This window comes from Gallinula chloropus (assembly GCF_964237585.1).
Source record: "Gallinula chloropus genome assembly, chromosome: 29".
In the NCBI taxonomy this organism is placed as follows: Eukaryota; Metazoa; Chordata; class Aves; order Gruiformes; family Rallidae; genus Gallinula; species Gallinula chloropus.
Genome location: NC_140114.1, coordinates 992,056 through 1,009,904, shown reverse-complemented (window position 1 = coordinate 1,009,904; position 17,849 = coordinate 992,056). Strand labels below are relative to the sequence as shown.

Genomic DNA, 17,849 nt, shown 5'->3' with positions numbered 1-17,849 from the left:
CCCTTACCCCCCCCACCCCCCCCCACCCCAACTCCTTCCCGGGAGGAGCCGCCTGCAAAGATGTCCCGGTCCAACCGGCAGAAGGAATACAAATGCGGGGACCTGGTCTTTGCCAAGATGAAGGGTTACCCGCACTGGCCTGCCCGGGTAAGCAACCGGGGAAGGACGAGGGGTGGGGGGAGGCGACGGGACCCACCGGTTTCCCCCCCCCCCCCCCGCCCCGGTGCTCCCCGTTGCATAACGCGGGCGGCCTCCCGCCGCAGCCGGTGTCCCGGGGCCGGGTCGCAGCGTGGGGTGGGGGGTGTATGGGGGGGTTACCGGGCTCAGGCTGGCGGGGGGGGGGAGCTGGAGTCAACTTTAAGGCCTGGCCCCGCTTCTCGGGGTGGAAAAGTTGGGGGGGGAGTATTGGTTGGAGGAGGGGGGGGGGAGCTTTCAGGCTGGTTTTTTGGGGGGGTTAATGGGTCAGGAGCGGCGTCCCGGGCTCCTGGTCGGTGCCGTGACCCTCCGGGGCGCGGGGAAGGGGCAGGTGGGGGGGGGGGGGGGTCACGAGTGGGGGGTGTGGGGAGCCCCCTTCTTCCCCCTCCCCTCCCCCGGGTTGCTCCTGCTCGGTTCGAGCTCCACCGCAGGACCCACGGGCCGCCCCCTCCTCGTGTGTGTCTCCCCCATGTGTGTGCCCCCCCCCCCCCACACCCCCCCCACGCCCCCCGGGCAGAGGGATGGAGCCGTGACCTGGGCCGCATCCTGCGCCGGAGCACGAGGCCGGCGCCAGGCTGCACCTCCCCGCACCCCCCACCCCGGGATCCCCATCGGCATCACCCCCCCGTGGGGCTGGGGGGGGGAAAGGGGGGTCCCGCTCCCGCCTGGGCCCGCACCAAGCCCCCCCCCCCACCCCCCTTTCCCCCCTCCATCGGGGCGCCAGCAGCGGGACCCCCGGGAAGCATCAGGGGGGGCGACGCTCCCCCTGTGGGGACCTGTTGGGTTGGGGGAGACCCAAGGGCGAGGCGGGGGGGGGGGGTGGGGGTAACACCCCCCCAAATCCCTAAGCGTGGCCCCAGCTCCGCGTGGCTTCAGCTCTCCCCGGGGTGCCGAGCGGGTGCCAGCGCTGGCTGGGAGTTTGGCTTTGAAAAATCGATATAACGACTGAGGACTTAGGACAGGGGGTTTGGGGGGGGTGTGGGGGGAGAACACGATGCACATGGCGCAGGGTGGGGGGCGTTGAGGTGCCGGGCTGGGCGTGCTGGACCCTCCAGCGTCACCCTGCTCCATCCCCCGGGAGCGATGGTCCCAGGTGTGGGGAGGAGTTGAGGAGGGGGATATCCCCCCTGAGCATCGTGTGTGTGTGGGGGGGCGAGGGGGTGTCAGTACCACAAGCCCAGCACCCCAAACCCTCCCCAGGGCTGAAGCACCTCGGCCAAGCTGCCGTCGGGGCCTGATCCAGGCCGGCTGCCCGCAGGGAAGCTCTGGCTGTGGAAGACGTCGCTGGTTATTTTTAAGCAGTTGATGATGCAGTTTAAAATTTCCTTGGAGTGTTTCCCCCCCCCCCCTCTAACACATACACCCCCCACACCCCCCACAACCCCCCCCCGCCACCTCAAGCCCTGCAGCAAAGGCAACCAGGCCTCTTGCACCCCCCAAAATTCAACTGAAAACAGGGAAGAACAGCAAAGCACGGCGGGTTTTAAAGGCCCAGAAGCCATCCTTTCCCCCCCACCCCCTCCTCTCCCCGCCATCCCCTCCTCCTTCCCCGGCTCGGGTTTGAATAACTTTTGTTTGGTTTGTAGGGTTCTGGCGGGGAGGCCGGGGAGGGGGGTGGGGAACCGTTCGGATTTGGCACCGGCCTCCCAACGCGCCTTGGAAAGCGGCTTTTTTGTAACGAGGAGGAGCCAGAGGGATCCCTGGGAGCCCGGCGCCCGCTTCCACCATCGCTTCCTCCTGGGGCGCGGGGCCTCGGCCTTGCCTTCCCCACTGCCGCCCCGCGCTTCCCAGCCACCCCTTTGATAGGGGTGCCAACCCCACAGGGACAGGGGGGGGAAGTGTGTGTGTGTGTGGTGTGTGTAGGGGGGGGAAGGTTGTTCTCTCAGCCTCCTGCCGAATTAGCGCCTGCGTGGGGCAGGCCGAGCTCCCAGCAGGCCCGGCTCGCTGCCACCATCATGGCAGGAGCCTGTTCTGGGCCGCGCCAAAAGAAAGGCCGCGTTGTGTGTGTCCCCCCCTCACCTCCTTACCCCCATGGCAAAGGGGTAGGGTGATGGTTTTGGGGTGCTGCAGTGAAGAAGGGGCTGAACTGCCATCCCCCCCCACCCCTCACCCCACCAGGGTGACTAATCCGGTCACGGGCTGGGGTGCAGCCAGGCTGGGTTTGCCCGTGACTAATCGGGCGCCGTGATGAAACGTTACCCGGCCATGCTGGGTGTTCACTGGGGAGGAGGAGGAGGGGGGGGGGTTGTTTCCGACCAGGTGGGGCTGGAGGAGAAGGAGACACGAGGGGAGGGGAAGGGAAGTTTGGGGACCCGGAGGCGCTGCGGGAAGGTGGGGGGGTTATTCCTCTGGGAATGCTGCTCCCCCCCCTCCCCTAATCCCCCCCTTAGGGAGATGGCACCTGGCATCGTCCCCCAGCGCCAGCGGCTCAGCCATGTGGGGTGTCATGTCCACCACCCCCCCCCTCCCCAGTGCAAACCTCAGCACCAAGTAATGGGGAAACTGAGGCACGGAAGCAAGGAGATGAGTTGCTGGGAGTGGGACCACCCCCCCCTTCTTTCCTGCTCACGAAGCCATTCTCTCCCCCTCACCCCACCTTGGGGTCCTCACTGCCTGGACCCTCGCCCACCCCCCATCATTGGCAGCATACAGCTCCCCAGGACGGTCTGGGGGCTTAGCAGTGACCAGTGTATCAGCTCAGGGTGCAGCTCTGCTCTGGGGGGGTCCCAGCACCTCCGGTATCACCCTCCCTGAGATCTCCTGGCACCAGGCGTTGGGTGTGTGCAGAGGGGGGTGGGGGCTCCTCGCTGCCAGGCTGTATCCAGCCGGCCATACGCTTTGGAGAAGAAACTGGGGGGGACGGCAGGGAGTCTCAGCCTGTCTATGTCTTCCCCACCCCTGTTTTTTCAGCCATCTGTGACCCACAGGAATTAATTCCATTAGTTCCCCCTTCCTGAGAGCCAGCTCCGGATTGCCAGACCCCTCCCAGCCACCCCCCATCCAGAAGTGGGGAAACTGAGGCAGAGGGTGGGCTGCTTCCAGCTTCGCTCCGCTCGTGCTCTCTGTGCACCAGTTGCAAAGGTCAAGTGCAGAGGTTGGGGGCAGAGTCCAGACTGGGGTATGTGCCTGTCCCTCCCCTGCCATGCTCCACAGCTCCCCCCCGACTCCCCTCCCCCAGGAACCCGTCCCAGCCTCTTGGTTTTGGACACCCCCCACTAGACCCTGTGGCCCACAGGTCCCCGGGCAAGGACAGGCTGGTGATACTGGTGCCGTTTGCAGGAGCTGGGGTTGGGGGGGGCTGTACTTTATCCCAGCACTGCAGCCCTTCAGCCCCCTCCACACCCCTGCTGCCCCCCCCTTTTTGCCCCTTGCTGCCTTTCAGCAAGCGATGAATGGACAGAGAGATGTGGGACAAACAGCTGCTGGGTGAGCAGCAGTGCAGGGAGGGTGAGGGGGTTCCAGATGCTGCCAGGGAGGGTCCCCAGCACCCGCCTGTGCTATCGGTGTCCTGCCGGGGTATCTCCCCCACCCCCGTGTCTCCCCACACCCCGGTTTCCCTGCCTGGCCCCGCAGATAGACGCCGCATCCTCTGCTCCGGGGAGGGACGTTGGGGACAGATAAGGACCCCGCTGCTTGTGGGCACAGGCTGGGTGGCTGTGGGTTCCTGGGAGGGAGCCGTGAGCTCTGCCACCCACCCCTCAGCCGTGCCACAACCTCGGCCACGGATGGTGGATGCCGGGTGTCGTGCCGGGGCTCGGTGGCCGGTGTGAGGAGCAGACCTGTCCCCCCATCCCCGAAACGCCTCCGTGCAGCAGTGGGTGCTGGACAAGGGGAGCAGGGGGGGGGGCTTTGGGGTAGGATGGTGGTGCCAGGAGGCTGGGTGGGGGCAGGTTGTTGATTCCAAACCCCACCCTGCATCCCAAGGCAGATGCTGGAGGACACCTGGGTGTCCTGAACCACGTTTGGGCAGTGGTGATGGCCTGGAGGTGTGTCCCACCCCAGTCCAGCTCTCCAGGACCATCCGTAGGATGTCACACCAACTGTCCACTGTGTCCTGGAGGTGTCCAAGGCCAGGTTGGATGGGGCCCTGGGCAAGCTTGTGTAGCTCCAGGCCTGGAGGTTGGTGTCCCTGCCTGTGGCAGGGGGGTTGGAGCTCTGTGACTCTTGGGGTCCCTTCCAACCCAGACCATTCTATGATTCTATGATTCCTGGTACCAGCACAGAGCCTTTTGCCAACATCCCATCCCATGGGCTGCCCCTGTGCCTGTGTTGTCACCCACCACCACAACGACACCTGTGCTAGTTCCTGGGTGTCAGGGAATGACACCTCATGGTATTCCCAGCTCCGGGAATGAAACTGGGAGAAACCCTTGGCCAAGGTTGAGCGGCACGTTTGAGATGGGTCGGTGACGTGCTGAAAGGAAGGGAACAAAACCCCCTGGGCTGGGGAAACTGAGGCTCAGGGAGCTGGGGGACAGCGGTGACTCAGCAAAGTCTGTACCGTGAGTCAGCAGCGTGCTGAGGACAGGACGCTGTGCCACCGATGCTGGCGGCACCCTGCTGCCCACCCGAGACCCCCACCCACATCCTCCCTGGGCTCCTTCCACCTCCAGCGAGGTTTCCTCTGGGAATTTATGGCCGTGCTGCCTGGAGCCGGTGGTGGTTTGGGGGGGGGGGTTGGGTGTTATTTTTAGATGCTATAAAAAGAAGCCAGAAGCTCTTTCGCTCTGTTCCCACTTGGCGCCCGAGGAATATTCACGCTCAGTGAAACGGCACCTGCCAGCGGGGTTGGCACTGGCTGCTCACAAACCCCCCTGGCCCTCCACATCCCATCCCTGCAGCCCCCCCTGTTTCAGCTGGGGAGGGGGGGGCATCCCAGCAGCAGGATGGCATCACTGGGGACGCCAACACCTCCTGACTCCCCCCCTCACCCACCCACACACACGTCCCAACCCAGGGCTGGAGGTGATGCCTCTGGCTTTGCCGCTGTGCCTCCTGTGTGAGTTTGCTGAGCTCAGTCTGGCTGAGCCAGTCTAGACAAGAGCTTACGGCGGCTGCTCCTCAGCCATCCCCATGGGGTGGGCAAAAAGGACCCCCCCCCCAGGCCTGACACAGCACTGATGGGCACAGCCACTTGTTCTACCACCCGCTCCCCTTGTCCGCCGTGTTGGCGGGTGGATTCCTGAGGAAGGGTGTTTTCCTCCATCCCCAGGTTGTATCCACCAGTGGGATGCAGTGTGCCCAACACCCATGTCCCAGCCTGGTGGGTGACGTGTCGGGGGTGGGGGTGGGGTTGGGGGTGGGGGGAGCACGCTGGGGTTCTGCCCTCCCCGGGTCTCACCCCGTCCGTTGTGTCCCACAGATCGATGAGATGCCAGAAGCTGCAGTAAAATCTTCCTCCAACAAATACCAAGTCTTCTTCTTCGGGACCCACGAAACGTGAGTGGGGACTCAGCGTGTGGGGGATGGGATCGAGTTGGGTGGGGGCACGGAGGGCTCAATCCCTCCATGGGTCAGCGCTGCCGACAGTCCCAGGGGGTTTGGGGAGAGGCAAGACACCGCTCCTCCCTCCACCCTAGCTGCCATCCCTTACTGCTTGCTTTCTTCCCCCCTCTCCCCGCTCTGAGCAGGGCATTCCTGGGGCCCAAAGACCTCTTCCCCTATGAAGAATGCAAGGAGAAGTTTGGGAAACCCAACAAGAGGAAAGGGTTCAGTGAAGGTTTGTGGGAGATCGAGAACAACCCCACTGTCAAAGCTTCTGGCTACCAGGTGGGTCGTGAGCCCCCTCCAGCCACCTCCTTCCACTCCCCCCACCACCCTCTTCCTCCTTCCTGGGTGCCCCCTCTCTGAATCCCCCCACCCTGTGTCCCCTCCAGCCCACCCAAAAGAAGAGCTGCCCCGAGGACGCCGAGCCGGACCGGGAGCCTGAGGGTGATGGGGAGAAGAAGGGCAACGCAGAGGGCAGCAGCGACGAGGAGGGGAAGCTGGTGATCGACGAGCAGTCCAAGGAGAAGAACGAGAAATCTGGAATCAAGAGGAAAGCAGAAGATGCTTTAGAGGTAAGGGAGGGCCAGGGATGGGGAGGGGGGGACGCAGGAAAAGGGGGATGCAGGGCTGGGCTGAGCCAAGCTCCCCCCCGCCCAGGACTCCCCCAAACGCACCAAGGAAGCAGAAGGGCAGGAAGGGGAGAAGAAGGTAGACAACGAAGAAGCCCCCAAGGAGGAGCCGAAACCCAACCCAGCTGAAGGGGAGAAGGAGAAGAACAGCGACGCTGCCAGCGTGCCGGACGCCAACGAAGCCAAGCAGGAGGGCAAGGAGAAGGTGGGCACGGAGGAGGTCAGAGACCACAAGGAGAGGTGAGGGATGGTGCTGTGATCCCCCCATCCCTAACAGCTGGGATTCTCCCTGGGGAGGGGAGAATGTCCAGAGAGAAGGGGAGGTCCCAATGCTGGAAGGTCCAGCACTGAGCATCTGGGTTGTTTCTTTGCTCTCCCACAGCCTGTAGCGGCCTCCCCGGCGAGCTGAATCTTCCTGCCCCTTCCCCTGCTGGGCTGCTTTGGGTGGGTGCTGCCCTGGCTCACCCAACGTCAGCTCATCGCCGGCCGTAGCTCCGGACAAGAGAAACAAACAGAGAAATGAAATTTAAAACCACAAAAAAAACCCCAAACCCAACAAAAAAACCTCACAAAAACAACAAAAAAAAAAGGAAAAAAACCCAAAAAAAAAAAAGGAGAGAGAAATGAAAAGAGAAACCCGGTAACGGGAACCCCTGAACCCACCCGCGCCTCCCAGCCCCGGCCTCACGGGGCGCGTGCTTTCTATTAGTGATTTCTAGGGGGCTGATCAGTTGATTTGAAATAAAAGCGATTCATGCCTTTTTAAAGCGCTTCTGCTGCTCTCTCCGTGCCCTGGGAGGGAGGGAGGGGAGAGGGGGGTCTCTGAACCTTGAGGTGTGTCTGCGGGGCTGCTGCTTGAGGAGAGGGCTGTGGGGTTCCCCAGAGAGGGGCTGTGGGGTTCTCCACAGAGGGGCTGTGGGTTCCCCAGAGAGGGGCTGTGGGGTCTCCCAGAGAGGGGCTGTGGGGTTCCCCAGAGAGGGGCTGTGGGTCCCCCAGAGAGGGGCTGTGGGGCTCTCCAGAGAGGTGCTGTGGGGTCCCCCAGAGAGGGGCTGTGGGGTTCCCCAGAGAGGGGCTGTGGGTTCTCCAGAGAGGGGGTGTGGGATCCCCCAGAGAGGGGCTGTGGACCCCCCAGAGAGGGGCTGTGGGTTCTCCAGTGAGGGGCTGTGGGGCTCCTCAGAGAGGAGCTGTGGATCCCCCAGAGAGGGGCTGTGGGTTCTCCAGAGAAGGGCTGTGGGTCCCCCAGAGAGGGGCTGTGGGTCCCCCAGGGAGGGGCTGCCCTGTTCCCCACCAGCTTCGGAGCAAGAGAGACCTGCCGCCTTGTCCTGGGTGAAAGCGGGGAGGGCAGGGGAGGGTTTTTTTGGAGGAGGGGGTGTTTAATAACACAGAGACGCCATCCCGGAGGAAGGCCGAGCCCCCGAGGCCGGTTCCAGCCGGGGCTGGTGCCGCCCCCGCGCTTGGCCGGGCTCCGGGAGAAGCCTCAGGCCGCCCCTTCCCCCCGGCGGCAGCTCCCGCAATAGAAAATGGAGGCCTGGGCCGCCGCCAGCTCCGGCCGCGGGACTACAGCTCCCAGCTGCCCGGGCTCGGGGAGACCGCGACGGCCGAGGGGGGCCCGGGCCGGCCCCGGGGAAACTCCAGGCCCCGGCTTCAGGAGACGGGCCGGGCCTCGGGGGATTCTCCCGGGGAGCTGCGGGGCCGAGCCCGGTGCTGGAGCAACGGGAGGCGACAAACGGGCGGGGAAAGACCGAGGCCGGGCCTGGGGCCGCCCCGCAGCTCGGTTCTGCGTCCCGGCCCCGCCGGAGGCCCCGGGGCGGGGAGAACGGGGCCTGGACTACACCTCCCGGCCTGCCCCGCGCTATGGCGGGGGGGGGGGGCTGTGGACTACAACTCCCGGCGTGCCCCGCGCTATGGTGGCGGGGGGGCTGTGGACTACAACTCCCGGCGTGCCCCGCGCTATGGCGGCAGGGGGGGTGGACTACAACTCCCGGCGTGCCCCGCGCTATGGCGGGGGGGGGCTGTGGACTACAACTCCCGGCGTGCCCCGCGCCGCCCCCCGCGTGTCCTCCCGCCCCCCGACGGTGTGTGAGGCGCCGGAGAGGCCGCGGGTGAGCGGGCCCGGGGCGACTTTGGGGGGGGTGGGGGGGCTCTGGGGCCACCGGAGCCCTCCGGGGGGCCGCTGGGTCTCTGGGGGGGGGACTAGGAGGGAGGTGGGTCCCTCTGGGGAGCGCGGGGCAGGGCTGGGTCGCTTTGGGGGGGCTCTGGAGACCTTTGGGGGTGCTCGGGGTCCCCATTTGGGGGTATCGGGGGGGGGGCTGAGTCCCTCTGAGGGGTGTGGGTCCCTGTGGGGAGCTCGGGGGTCTGGGCTCTTTTGGGGAGCTCTGGGGCGGGGGCTGGGTCCCTTTCGGAGGGCTCTGAGGGGTGTTGATGCCTTTGAGGGGCTCTGGGTGCCCTGGAATCCTTTGGGGGTGCTCGGGGGGCCCCATTTGGGGATATCGGGGCAGTCGGGGCGGGTTGGTTCCCTTTGGGGAGCTCGGGGGGGCCTGAGTCCCTTTGGGGGGGCTCCGTGTCCCTTCGGAGGGAACTGGGTCCGTTTGAATGGGCGCTGGGGCAGGGACTTGAGTCCCTTTGGGGAGCTTGGGGGGGTCTGAGTCTCTTGGGGGGGTCTGAGTCTCTTGGTGGGGGGTCTCTGGGTCCCTTTGGGGTGCGCAGGGGCTCTGTGAACCCCCTGGGCTCCCTCTTTCCCCTCCCATCCAACCCACATCACCCCAGGGAGCACGATGGGTTTGGGGGTTGGGGTCCAGGCAGAGCCCCCACCCTGAGCACGCCCACCCCCCCCCCCCCAGCCCGCGGTGCCATGCGCCTCTCGGCCCTGCTGCTGTGTGTGGGGCGGCTGCCCCCCGGGTACCGACACGGCACCTGGCGCCCCGATACCGCCGCCGCCAAGCGCCGCAACCCCCCGGGGCTGCGCCGCCGCAAGGTGTTCGTGGAACCCATCGCCAAGGAGGACTGGAAGGTGTTCCGGGGTGACACGGTGAGTGTGTTTGTCCCCCACCCCCAGGGATGATAACAGGGCCGGGGGGTGGCCCCCCGCTGCCCTACCTTGACCTCCATCCTCCCCCACAGGTCCAGGTCCTCACCGGGAAGGACGCGGGGAAGCAGGCGACGGTCACCCAGGTCGTGCGAGCCCGCAACTGGGTGGTGGTGGAAGGGCTGAACACGGTGAGCTCGGAGCCTGCGTGGGGGGCTGCTGTGCCCGGGGAGGATGGGAGGGGGGGCTCATTGTAACCCCCCTCCCCCCACATTCCCTCCCAGCATTACCGCTACATCAACCGAACCGCCAAATACGCCGGGACCTACATCGCCAGCGAGGCGCCGCTGCTGCTCAACCAGATCTCGCTGGTGGACCCCGAGGACCGGTAACAGCTGGAGGGGTGAGGGGACCCCCTCCCCCCTTAATTTCCCCCCCCCCCAAGAGTCCTGTGCCCCCCTCCCCCAACGCTTTCTGCTGGCAGGAAGCCGACGGAGGTGGAGTGGCGCTACACGGAGGAGGGCGAGCGGGTCCGCGTCTCCCTGCGCAGCGCACGCATCATCCCCTTGCCCCAGCGGCAGCGCCGGGACGGCATCGTGCCCGATCAGTGGATCGGTGAGCAGGGGCTGGGGGGGCTGCGGGGGGGAGATACTCAGGACCCCCCTCCCCACCTTGGGGAGGGAGATCCAGGGGCCCTGGGGGTGCTGAGCACCATCCCCTCGCCCGCACCCAGACGGCCCCAAGGACACGTCGGTGGAGGACGCGCTGGACAAGACCTACATGCCGTCGCTGAAGACCTTCGAGGAGGAGATCATGGAGGCCATGGGCATCGTGGAGACACGCAGGGCCAAGAAATCCTACTGGTATTAACTGGAGGGGGTGGGGGCAAGGAAGAACAGACACCCCCCCAGGGCTGGGGTCTGCAATAAAGGTGCCCCTTTATTTCCTGGTGTGTTTGGAGCAGCCCCCGTCTCTCTCCCGCCGTGCAGGATTGCGGCGTTCAGAGCTGGGGGGGGGCGGGGGGCTGGGTTGTGCTCAGAGGGGCTGTGCTGCTCTCTGGGGGTCTCCATCCCCCGCCCCATCCTCATCGCTGTCGTCATCCAGACCCGCCAGCGCTGCAGCCAGCGGCGTCCGCGCCGCCACCAGCACCAGGTTGCGCGGTGAGAAGCGAGGATCGAAGAGAGGAACCAGGGCGCACTGGAAACCTGCGGGGACAGAGGGGATCGGTACCGGCAGCACCGCGGTCCCGGTGCCACCCCGGTGCCCATCCCAGCACCCACCTTGCTCCCGGAGGTAGAGCAGCCGATCGAGGAGGATGAGGGTCTCCACCACCGGCGCCAGCAGCAGCGTCAGGCTGAAGAAAGCCACAACTTTGTGGTGCTGATCCAGCATGGCCCGGATGGGCACCGAATCCACCGGGATACCGGCCGGGTCCAGCCCCACACGCGGCAGCCCCAGGCGAGCGTACCTAGGGCGTGACATCACGTTCAAGGTGGCCCAAAAAAGGGGGGGGGGGTGTCAAGGGGGGTGTAGGGGTGTCAGTGTGTCACCCCCACACCCCCAAAAACTCACTGGGGGAAGCTGAGGGTGTGCGCCGCCTTCACTGTCTGCACCCCGGGGTGCTTCTTGCTGGGCTGGGCCGCCCGGATGAGGGTCTCGAGGACGGCGCGGTAGCAGTGGGCGCGCAGCCGGTCGCTCTCGGCGCCCAGCCGCCCCCTGTAATCCTCCAGGGCGTGACAGGCGGCTTCCCGTGCCCGGTACGACAGCCGGTGCCCCGGTAACGCCGCTACCCAGGAGCTCAGCGGGTAACCGGGGGGGCAACCGGGGGCTCGCGGCGAGGTGGAGAGCTTCATGTGGCAACAGGCCACCGAGGCGACGGCGGCTACCGAGGGGCTACGGGCGAAGTGCCGCAGCAGCGCGGGGCTGAGGTCGCCGCAGGCGTGTAGCCCCGTGACCAGCACCCGCTGCCCCCCCTCCGAGCCCCCCGGGCCCCCCAAAGGGTTCTTAGCGCCGGGGTTTGGTGCTGAGGGGTCTGGGGGCAGCAGGAATTCCCCCCAGGGGACTTCGGGGTCCAGGCGACCGGCAACGTGACGCGGAGGGCGGGGCGGGAGGGGAAGCGGGGGGTGGCGGCAGCGGGGGGGGTGGTGCCGGGGGGGTCCCCCGCTTCCCGCCTTCCCCAGCTCCCGCAGCAGCTCCCGGTCGAAGCGCTGGGCTGTGGCGGCCAGGCGGCCGTCGCCTTCCACGGCCGTGACGGACAAGCCCAGGCCGAAGGCCAGGAAGCGCGAGAGGTGGCCCTGGGGTTGGGGGGGGACACATGATATCCCACACTCAGCTTTGGGGGGGACAGGGGGACGTGAATCCCCCCCCTCACCCCCTGCCAGGGTCCCCCCATCACCTACCTGCCCCGCTCCGATGTCCACCACGCGGTCGCAGCCGGTGGCCTGGCTCAGCCGCTGCAGCAGCTGCGGGGAGAGGAGGGGTTGGGGGGGCTGGGAGGGGGGATTTTGGGGGGACACAGGGGGTGAGGAGGCTGGGGAGGGGGGGACACACGACACCCACCTTCCCCAAGCGCCGGATCTCGTGCTGCTTCTTGGGCTTGACGTGGCGGCGGAGCAGGGGGTGCAGCTGGGCGCTCTGGCAGGGGGGGCGTGGGGACTCCCCCAGCCGCCCCCGCGGGAAGGCGAGGGCGCGGGTGGCAGCGGCGAAGGCCAGGAGGGAGAGGGGCCAGGCAGCCCCCGGCCCCCCCCGGCCCCCCAGGAGCCCGGTGAGCTGCGGGGGGGTGGCGGCGGCCAGGGCCTCCTGCCAGCGCGGGGGCAGCTGCGCCCACAGCCCCTCGGCGAAGAAATCCTGCGGGGAGGGGGGGTCAGCGGGAGCATCACGGGGGGTGGGCGGGGGTGGGGGGTCCCGGGGGGTCCCGGGGGGCACTCACGATGATGTAGGCGTCGAGCAGGGGCCGGTAGAGCCTCAGCAGGCGGATGATGTCGGCCGCGCGCTGCTGCTCCCGCTGCAGGGCGGGGGGAGGGGGGGGCGCCATGGGGGCACCTGGGGGCGGCCGGGGTGTGACGTCACGCTGGGGGTGTGACATCACCCTGGGGCTCTGACATCACCCTGGGGCTGTGACGTCACCCGGGGGTGGGTGGGTCTCCCAGGGTTCTGACGTCATCAGGCCATAACCTGTCTCGGTGGCCGTGACGTCACCAGGCGGCGCCACCACAGGGGACGCAACTGCCCCTCCTGCCGCTCGGCTGTGACGTCACCCAGCGAGGCAGCCCCGGCGGCCGTGACGTCACCACCCCACACACACCCCCCCCGGAGATACAATCCGCCCTCCCGCGGCCGGTGATGTCACCGCCGGGCCCCGTGACATCACCGGGCAGCTCGATCAACACCCCCCACCCCCCACCCCCACCCCGGCGCCGGGGCCCTGACGTCACCGCCCCCGTCACCGCCCCCCGCGGCCCGCCGCGCCCGCGCGCGCCGCTCACCGCCCGGTCCCCGCCGCGGCGCATGCGCGGGGCACGGGGAGCACGCGCACCACCGGAGGCACTACGTCACAGCCAGCCGGTGCCGGCCGGCGTGGAGGCCACTTCCGCTTCCGGCCCGGCGGGACCGGGACCGGGCCCGGGGCGGCAGCGGCCGTGGGAGGGGGAGGGGGGTGGGTGGGGGTGTCCCCGGGGCCCCGCCATGGCCGATCTGATCCTCAACGTGGATTTCGCCCCTTCCCAGCGCCCCGAGAAGAAGGCGGCCGGTAACCTGAAGCACCGGCGCTTCCTGCAGCGGCGGCGGGTGCTGAAGCAGAACCGGGCCCTGGGGCAGAACCGGACCCTGGGCCAGACCCGGCCCGCGGGGCAGAACCGGCCCCTGGGCCAGAACCGCCCGCGGGGCAGAACCGGCCCCTGGGGCAGACCCGGCCCCTGACCCAGACCCGGCCCCTGACCCAGACCCGTCCGTCGCCTCCTCGTCCCGCGGGTGGTTCCCGCAAGAAGCCGCCCAGGAGCCACCGAGGAGCCGGAGAGGCGGCAGCGGCGGCGTCCGGCCCGGTCCCGGTCGCGGTCCCGGCGGAGCCAGACCCCGTCTCGATCGGTGCCGCCCCCGAAGCGAAGCCGTTAACCCGGCGCCGGCCGGCGAAGCGTCTCCCCGGCGCGGCCCCGGCGCGTCCCGGGACGGCGGTGGCCATAGACTGCGAGATGGTGGGCACGGGGCCCGGCGGGCGCTGCAGCGACCTGGCCCGTTGCAGCATCGTCAGTTACCAGGGCGACGTCCTGTACGACCGGTACATCCGCCCCGCCGCCCCCATCGTGGATTACCGGACCCGCTGGAGCGGCATCCGGCAGCGGCACATGGCGAGCGCCGTCCCTTCGGCACGGCCCAGCGAGAGGTGCGTGTGCGGCCCCCCCGCACCCCCCCCCGCCCCGCCAGAAATGGGGCTGGGGGCGCGGGAGGGGCGGCCCACGGGGTTGGTGAGACCCCCGGGGAGTCGCCCCGGTGGGGCAGGGGGATGATGGGGGGTGGGTGGGTGGGTGGGTGACCCCCCCCCCCCCCCCCCCCCCCCCCGCGCTGCCATTCAGGCGCGTCCCTTCTGCTGCTCCCCACTGGCAGCGGGCAGGAGCCTCCCGGGGAAGGGGGCTGCAGGAGGGGGGGACAGGCTGGGGAAGGGGGGCTGCAGGAGGGGGGGGACAGGCTGGGGAAGGGGGGCTGCAGGAGGGGGGGGGACAGGCTGGGGAAGGGGGGGCTGCAGGATGGGGGGATAGGCTGGGAAAGGGGGGGTCAGGTAGGGGAAGGGGGCTGCAGGATGGGGGGGACAGGCTGGGGAAGGGGGGGTCAGGTAGGGGAGGGGGGGGGTCAGGTAGGGGGTAGGGGGGCTGCAGGATGGGGGGACAGGCTGGGGAAGGGGGAGCACAGGTAGGGGGTGGGGAAGGGGGAAGGGGGGCTGCAAGATGGGGGGGACAGGCTGGGAAAGGGGGGCACAGGTAGTGGGTAGTAGCAGGGGGAAGGGGGGCTGCAGGATGGGGGGACAAGCTGGGGAAGGGGGGGCACAGGTAGGGGGTAGCAGCAGGGGGAAGGGGGGCTGCAGGATCGGGGTCACAAGCTGGGGAAGGGGGGTCACAGGCCAGGGGAAGGAGGGTCACAGACCGGGGGTAGCAGCACGGGGAAGGGGGGGTCACAGGCTGGTGGTCGCAGCAGAGGGAAGGGGGGGGTCACAGGATGGGGGTCAGCAGCTGGGGAAGGGGGGGGGGTCATAGGCTGGGGGGCACAGCACAGGGAAGGGGTCACCGAATGGGGCTGCAGAACAGGGAAAGGGGGTGTTAACCCTCCCTTTGCCCCCCCCCCTTTCCCCCCGTCCCTCAGATCCTGCGCATCCTCTCGGGGAGGCTGGTGGTCGGCCACGCCATCCACAACGACTTCAAGGCCCTCAGGTACTTCCACCCCAAAGCGCTGACCCGGGACACCTCCCGGATCCCCCTGCTGAACCGCAAGGGCGGGTTCCCGGAGGATGTTCCCATCTCCTGAAGCGCCTGGCCAAGCAGCTGCTGCACCGGGACATCCAGGTACTGCCCCCCCCCTCCATCCTCATCCTCCTCCTCCTCCTCCTCTGCCTCCCGCGGCCGCCGCCGGGGGCCGCTGCGGGGCCGCTGCCCCGGAGCTCCCTGGGAAGGGGCTGGGGAAGGACGTGGGACCCCGGTGCCGGGGGGGATGGGGGATGAGGGGGGACAGGGGGTGTTGTGGTGTTTGTCCCCCGGGTTGTCACAGCCGGGGCCGGTTCTGGAGCCCTGAGCTTCGGCTTGCAGCTCCCTGGGGGGAAGGAGGCTGCTGGGAGAGGCAGGGGGGTGGGGTTTTCCTCCTTAGGCTGTGCCCACCCCTCATTTCTGTCCCCAACAGGTCGGGAAGAGTGGCCACTCCTCGGTGGAGGATGCCCGGGCCACCATGGAGCTCTACAAGGTGGTGGAGGCGGAGTGGGAGCAGCAGCTGCTCCTGAACCCTGACCCGGAGTGAGGGCTGAGCAGCCCCGTCCTGCACCCCAAGGGGGGGACCCACACCCCCGGCCTGCACCCCAGGGGGGGACCCACGGCCCCGAGGGGCACCCACAGCCCTGAGGACCCCCACGGTCACCCAGGAGGGAGAGGAGGGCTGAGCAAGGGGTGTGAGCCTGGAGTTGGGGTGCCCACCCACTGTGCCTCCCTATCCTGCTGCTGTTCCACTCTCTTCCCCCAGTACCAGGGTGGGGGGAGCTGGAGCCAGTCTGTGCCTTCACTGGGGGGTTTGGGGGGTGTCTCTCATATCCTGCACGCCCCCCACACCCCCCCACACCCCCCCGAGCAGCTGGGTGGTGCTGGTCACACCCCAGGGTGAGAGTGGGGTGCTGGGGGCTCACCCAGCTGTGCTCACCCTGAACACAGACCAGCCCCCTGGTAAAATGGGGGGTGGGGGGGACACACGGTGTGGAGGAGGGAGGGGGGGGTTCTTTCTCCTCCCCCTCATCCCATCTTGCACAACTACCTCTGCCAGGACCTGCTGGGGGGGGTGGGAATGGTTCCCCCCCCCCCCCCCTCCATGAGTCAGGTGCCACCTTCCTCCTTGCGTAAGTGCTGCTGGGATTTTTGGGGGTGTGGGGGGGCCAGGACGAGCCCAGGCACGGCTTTTTGGGGTGTGTATGTGTGGGGGGGAGCGTGACACACCAGTGTCACCCCACAGCTCCCCACCCAGCCGCAGGGCCGTGTCCTCCACCCCTCAGGCTGCCCCAGGAGGGGGGCAGTGGGGGGTTGGGGGGGGGGGGGGGAACTGCTTTGAACTGGCTGTTTCAGTACAACCCCCAATTAAAAAGCAATGATTAATGATTAATGATTAATGATTAATGAGCCCTTCTTCCCTGTGGTGTGCTGGGGGGGTGGTGTGAGAGGAGGAGCTATGGGGCTGGGGTCTGGGCCCCCTCCTCATTGTTTGGAGTTCAAGCAGCTGTTGGGTCTGTTCCTCCCCCCACCCCCCCCTCCCCAAAATGGGTCAGGAGGGGTGAACCTCGGGGGCCCCTCAGGGTTTGGGGCGGTGGGGGGCAGGGGGCTGCTGGCCGCTGTCACCCAGCGCCTGCCAACATCTGCCTCCCCCTGACCTTCCTCCACCTCCTCTTCCCCCCCCAGGTACCAGCTGGCCCCTTCCCCCTGCCCGGGGCTTGGGGGGGGGCCGCCCCACACCCCCCTGGTTGAACCCAGGAAGGGGGGTTGTGCCTGGCTGCTGCCCTCACTGAGCCCTTGGCCGGCCCTGAGCTCCTCATCGCCGGGAGTGGGGCCAGCAGCACTTTGGGGGGGACCCCCCCGGACCCCCCCGACCTTCCCCGGGCTGGAGGTGGCCCTGGGGCGGGGCAGAGGGCCCCTGAGGTCCCCAGCCCCCGGCACACGTCACATTTTCCAGCCTTTCAGTGTGTTTACGTGGCTCACCCGGCTCCCAGAGCTGGGAGGGTTTTTGGGGGGGGGTTAGTGATGGGGAGGGAACTGGGAGGTTTTGGGGGGGGGTTTAGCGATGGGGAGGGGAGCTGGGAGGTTTTGGGGGGGGGTTTAGCGGTGGGGAGGGGAACTGGGAGGTTTTGGGGGGGGTTTAGTGATGGGGAGGGCAGCTGGGAGGTTTTTTGGGGGGGTTAGCGATGGGGAGGGGAGCTGGGGGTGGGTTTTGGGGGGGTTTAGCGATGGGGAGGGCAGCTGGGGGTAGTTTTTTGGGGGGGTCTAGCAGTGGGGAGGGCAGCTGGGGGTGGTTTTTGGGGGGGGTTTAGCGGTGGGGAGGGGAGCTGGGAGGTTTTTTGGGGGGGTTAGCGATGGGGAGGGGAGCTGGGGGTGGTTTTTGGGGGGTTTAGCGATGGGGAGGGGAGCTGGGGGTGTTTTGGGGGTTTAGCGATGGGGAGGGCAGCTGGGAGGGTTTTTGGGGGGGGTTTAGCGGTGGGGAGGGGAGCTGGGGGTGGTTTTTGGGGGGGTTAGCAGTGGGGAGGGCAGCTGGGGGTGGTTTTTGGGGGGGTTTAGCGATGGGGAGGGCAGCTGGGAGTGGTTTTTGGGGGGTTTAGCGGTGGGGAGGGCAGCTGGGGGTGGTTTTGGGGGGGGTTTAGCGATGGGGAGGGCAGCTGGGGGTGGTTTTTGGGGGGTTTAGCGGTGGGAAGGGCAGCTGGGGGTGGTTTTTGGGGGGGTTTAGCGATGGGGAGGGGAGTTGGGAGGTTTTGGGGGGTTTAGCGGTGGGAAGGGCAGCTGGGGGTGGTTTTGGGGGGTACACGCTGTGTGCCGCTCAGCAGCTCGGTACAGCGGTTGCTCTCTCGGGGGCTGAGGACCAGCCGGTCGCAGCGGTTTCGCTTCCCACCCCCCCCCCCCCAGGGATCCCTTCGGCCACGGGCCGGGGTCGGGGCCGGGGCCGGGGTCCCGCCGTGGGGCACGTGGGGCGCCTCCCGCCCCGCTATGGGGGGGGGTCCGGGGGGGTCTCCGGGCCGGGGCAGGACACGGTCGCGCCGTCCAGCTGCGGCTCATTTCCGCGGCGGCGGGGAG

General features: G+C 68.1%; 4 protein-coding genes across 5 annotated transcripts; 3 read left to right on the top strand and 1 right to left on the bottom strand.

The window, feature by feature from the left end:
* Nucleotides 1-7,078, top strand: HDGF (heparin binding growth factor). Its single transcript, XM_084276591.1, has 6 exons — nt 1-147; nt 5,558-5,634; nt 5,826-5,964; nt 6,072-6,254; nt 6,340-6,551; nt 6,694-7,078. Exons 1-6 carry the CDS (start codon nt 61-63, stop codon nt 6,698-6,700), a joined length of 705 nt encoding a protein of 234 aa, XP_084132717.1. The 5' UTR covers nt 1-60; the 3' UTR covers nt 6,701-7,078.
* Nucleotides 7,079-8,350: 1,272 nt separating this feature from the next.
* On the top strand, nt 8,351-10,288 carry MRPL24 (mitochondrial ribosomal protein L24). The gene is made up of 6 exons (XM_084276741.1): nt 8,351-8,413; nt 9,152-9,339; nt 9,432-9,527; nt 9,621-9,724; nt 9,821-9,951; nt 10,070-10,288. Exons 2-6 carry the CDS (start codon nt 9,163-9,165, stop codon nt 10,204-10,206), a joined length of 645 nt encoding a protein of 214 aa, XP_084132867.1. The 5' UTR covers nt 8,351-8,413; nt 9,152-9,162; the 3' UTR covers nt 10,207-10,288.
* A 64-nt stretch (nt 10,289-10,352) lies between these two features.
* Nucleotides 10,353-12,828, bottom strand: METTL25B (methyltransferase like 25B). 2 transcript variants are annotated; one of them, XM_084276740.1, is made up of 7 exons: nt 12,822-12,828; nt 12,266-12,378; nt 11,896-12,183; nt 11,736-11,798; nt 10,909-11,630; nt 10,617-10,804; nt 10,353-10,541 (listed from the first exon to the last, which is right to left on the bottom strand). In XM_084276740.1, exons 2-7 carry the CDS (start codon nt 12,368-12,370, stop codon nt 10,372-10,374), a joined length of 1,536 nt encoding a protein of 511 aa, XP_084132866.1. In that variant the 5' UTR covers nt 12,371-12,378; nt 12,822-12,828; the 3' UTR covers nt 10,353-10,371. The 2 variants fall into 2 exon arrangements, with proteins under 2 accessions (XP_084132866.1, XP_084132865.1); XM_084276739.1 differs by lacking the exon at nt 12,822-12,828 and having other exon boundaries at nt 12,266-12,626.
* ISG20L2 (interferon stimulated exonuclease gene 20 like 2) lies at nt 12,679-16,070 on the top strand (the record flags this gene model as incomplete). The annotated part of the gene is given in 6 exon segments (XM_084276652.1): nt 12,679-12,991; nt 13,114-13,686; nt 13,689-13,714; nt 14,686-14,839; nt 14,842-14,885; nt 15,217-16,070. Coding segments are annotated over 6 exon segments (1,224 nt in total). The 3' UTR covers nt 15,331-16,070.
* Between the last annotated feature and the right edge of the window lie 1,779 nt (nt 16,071-17,849).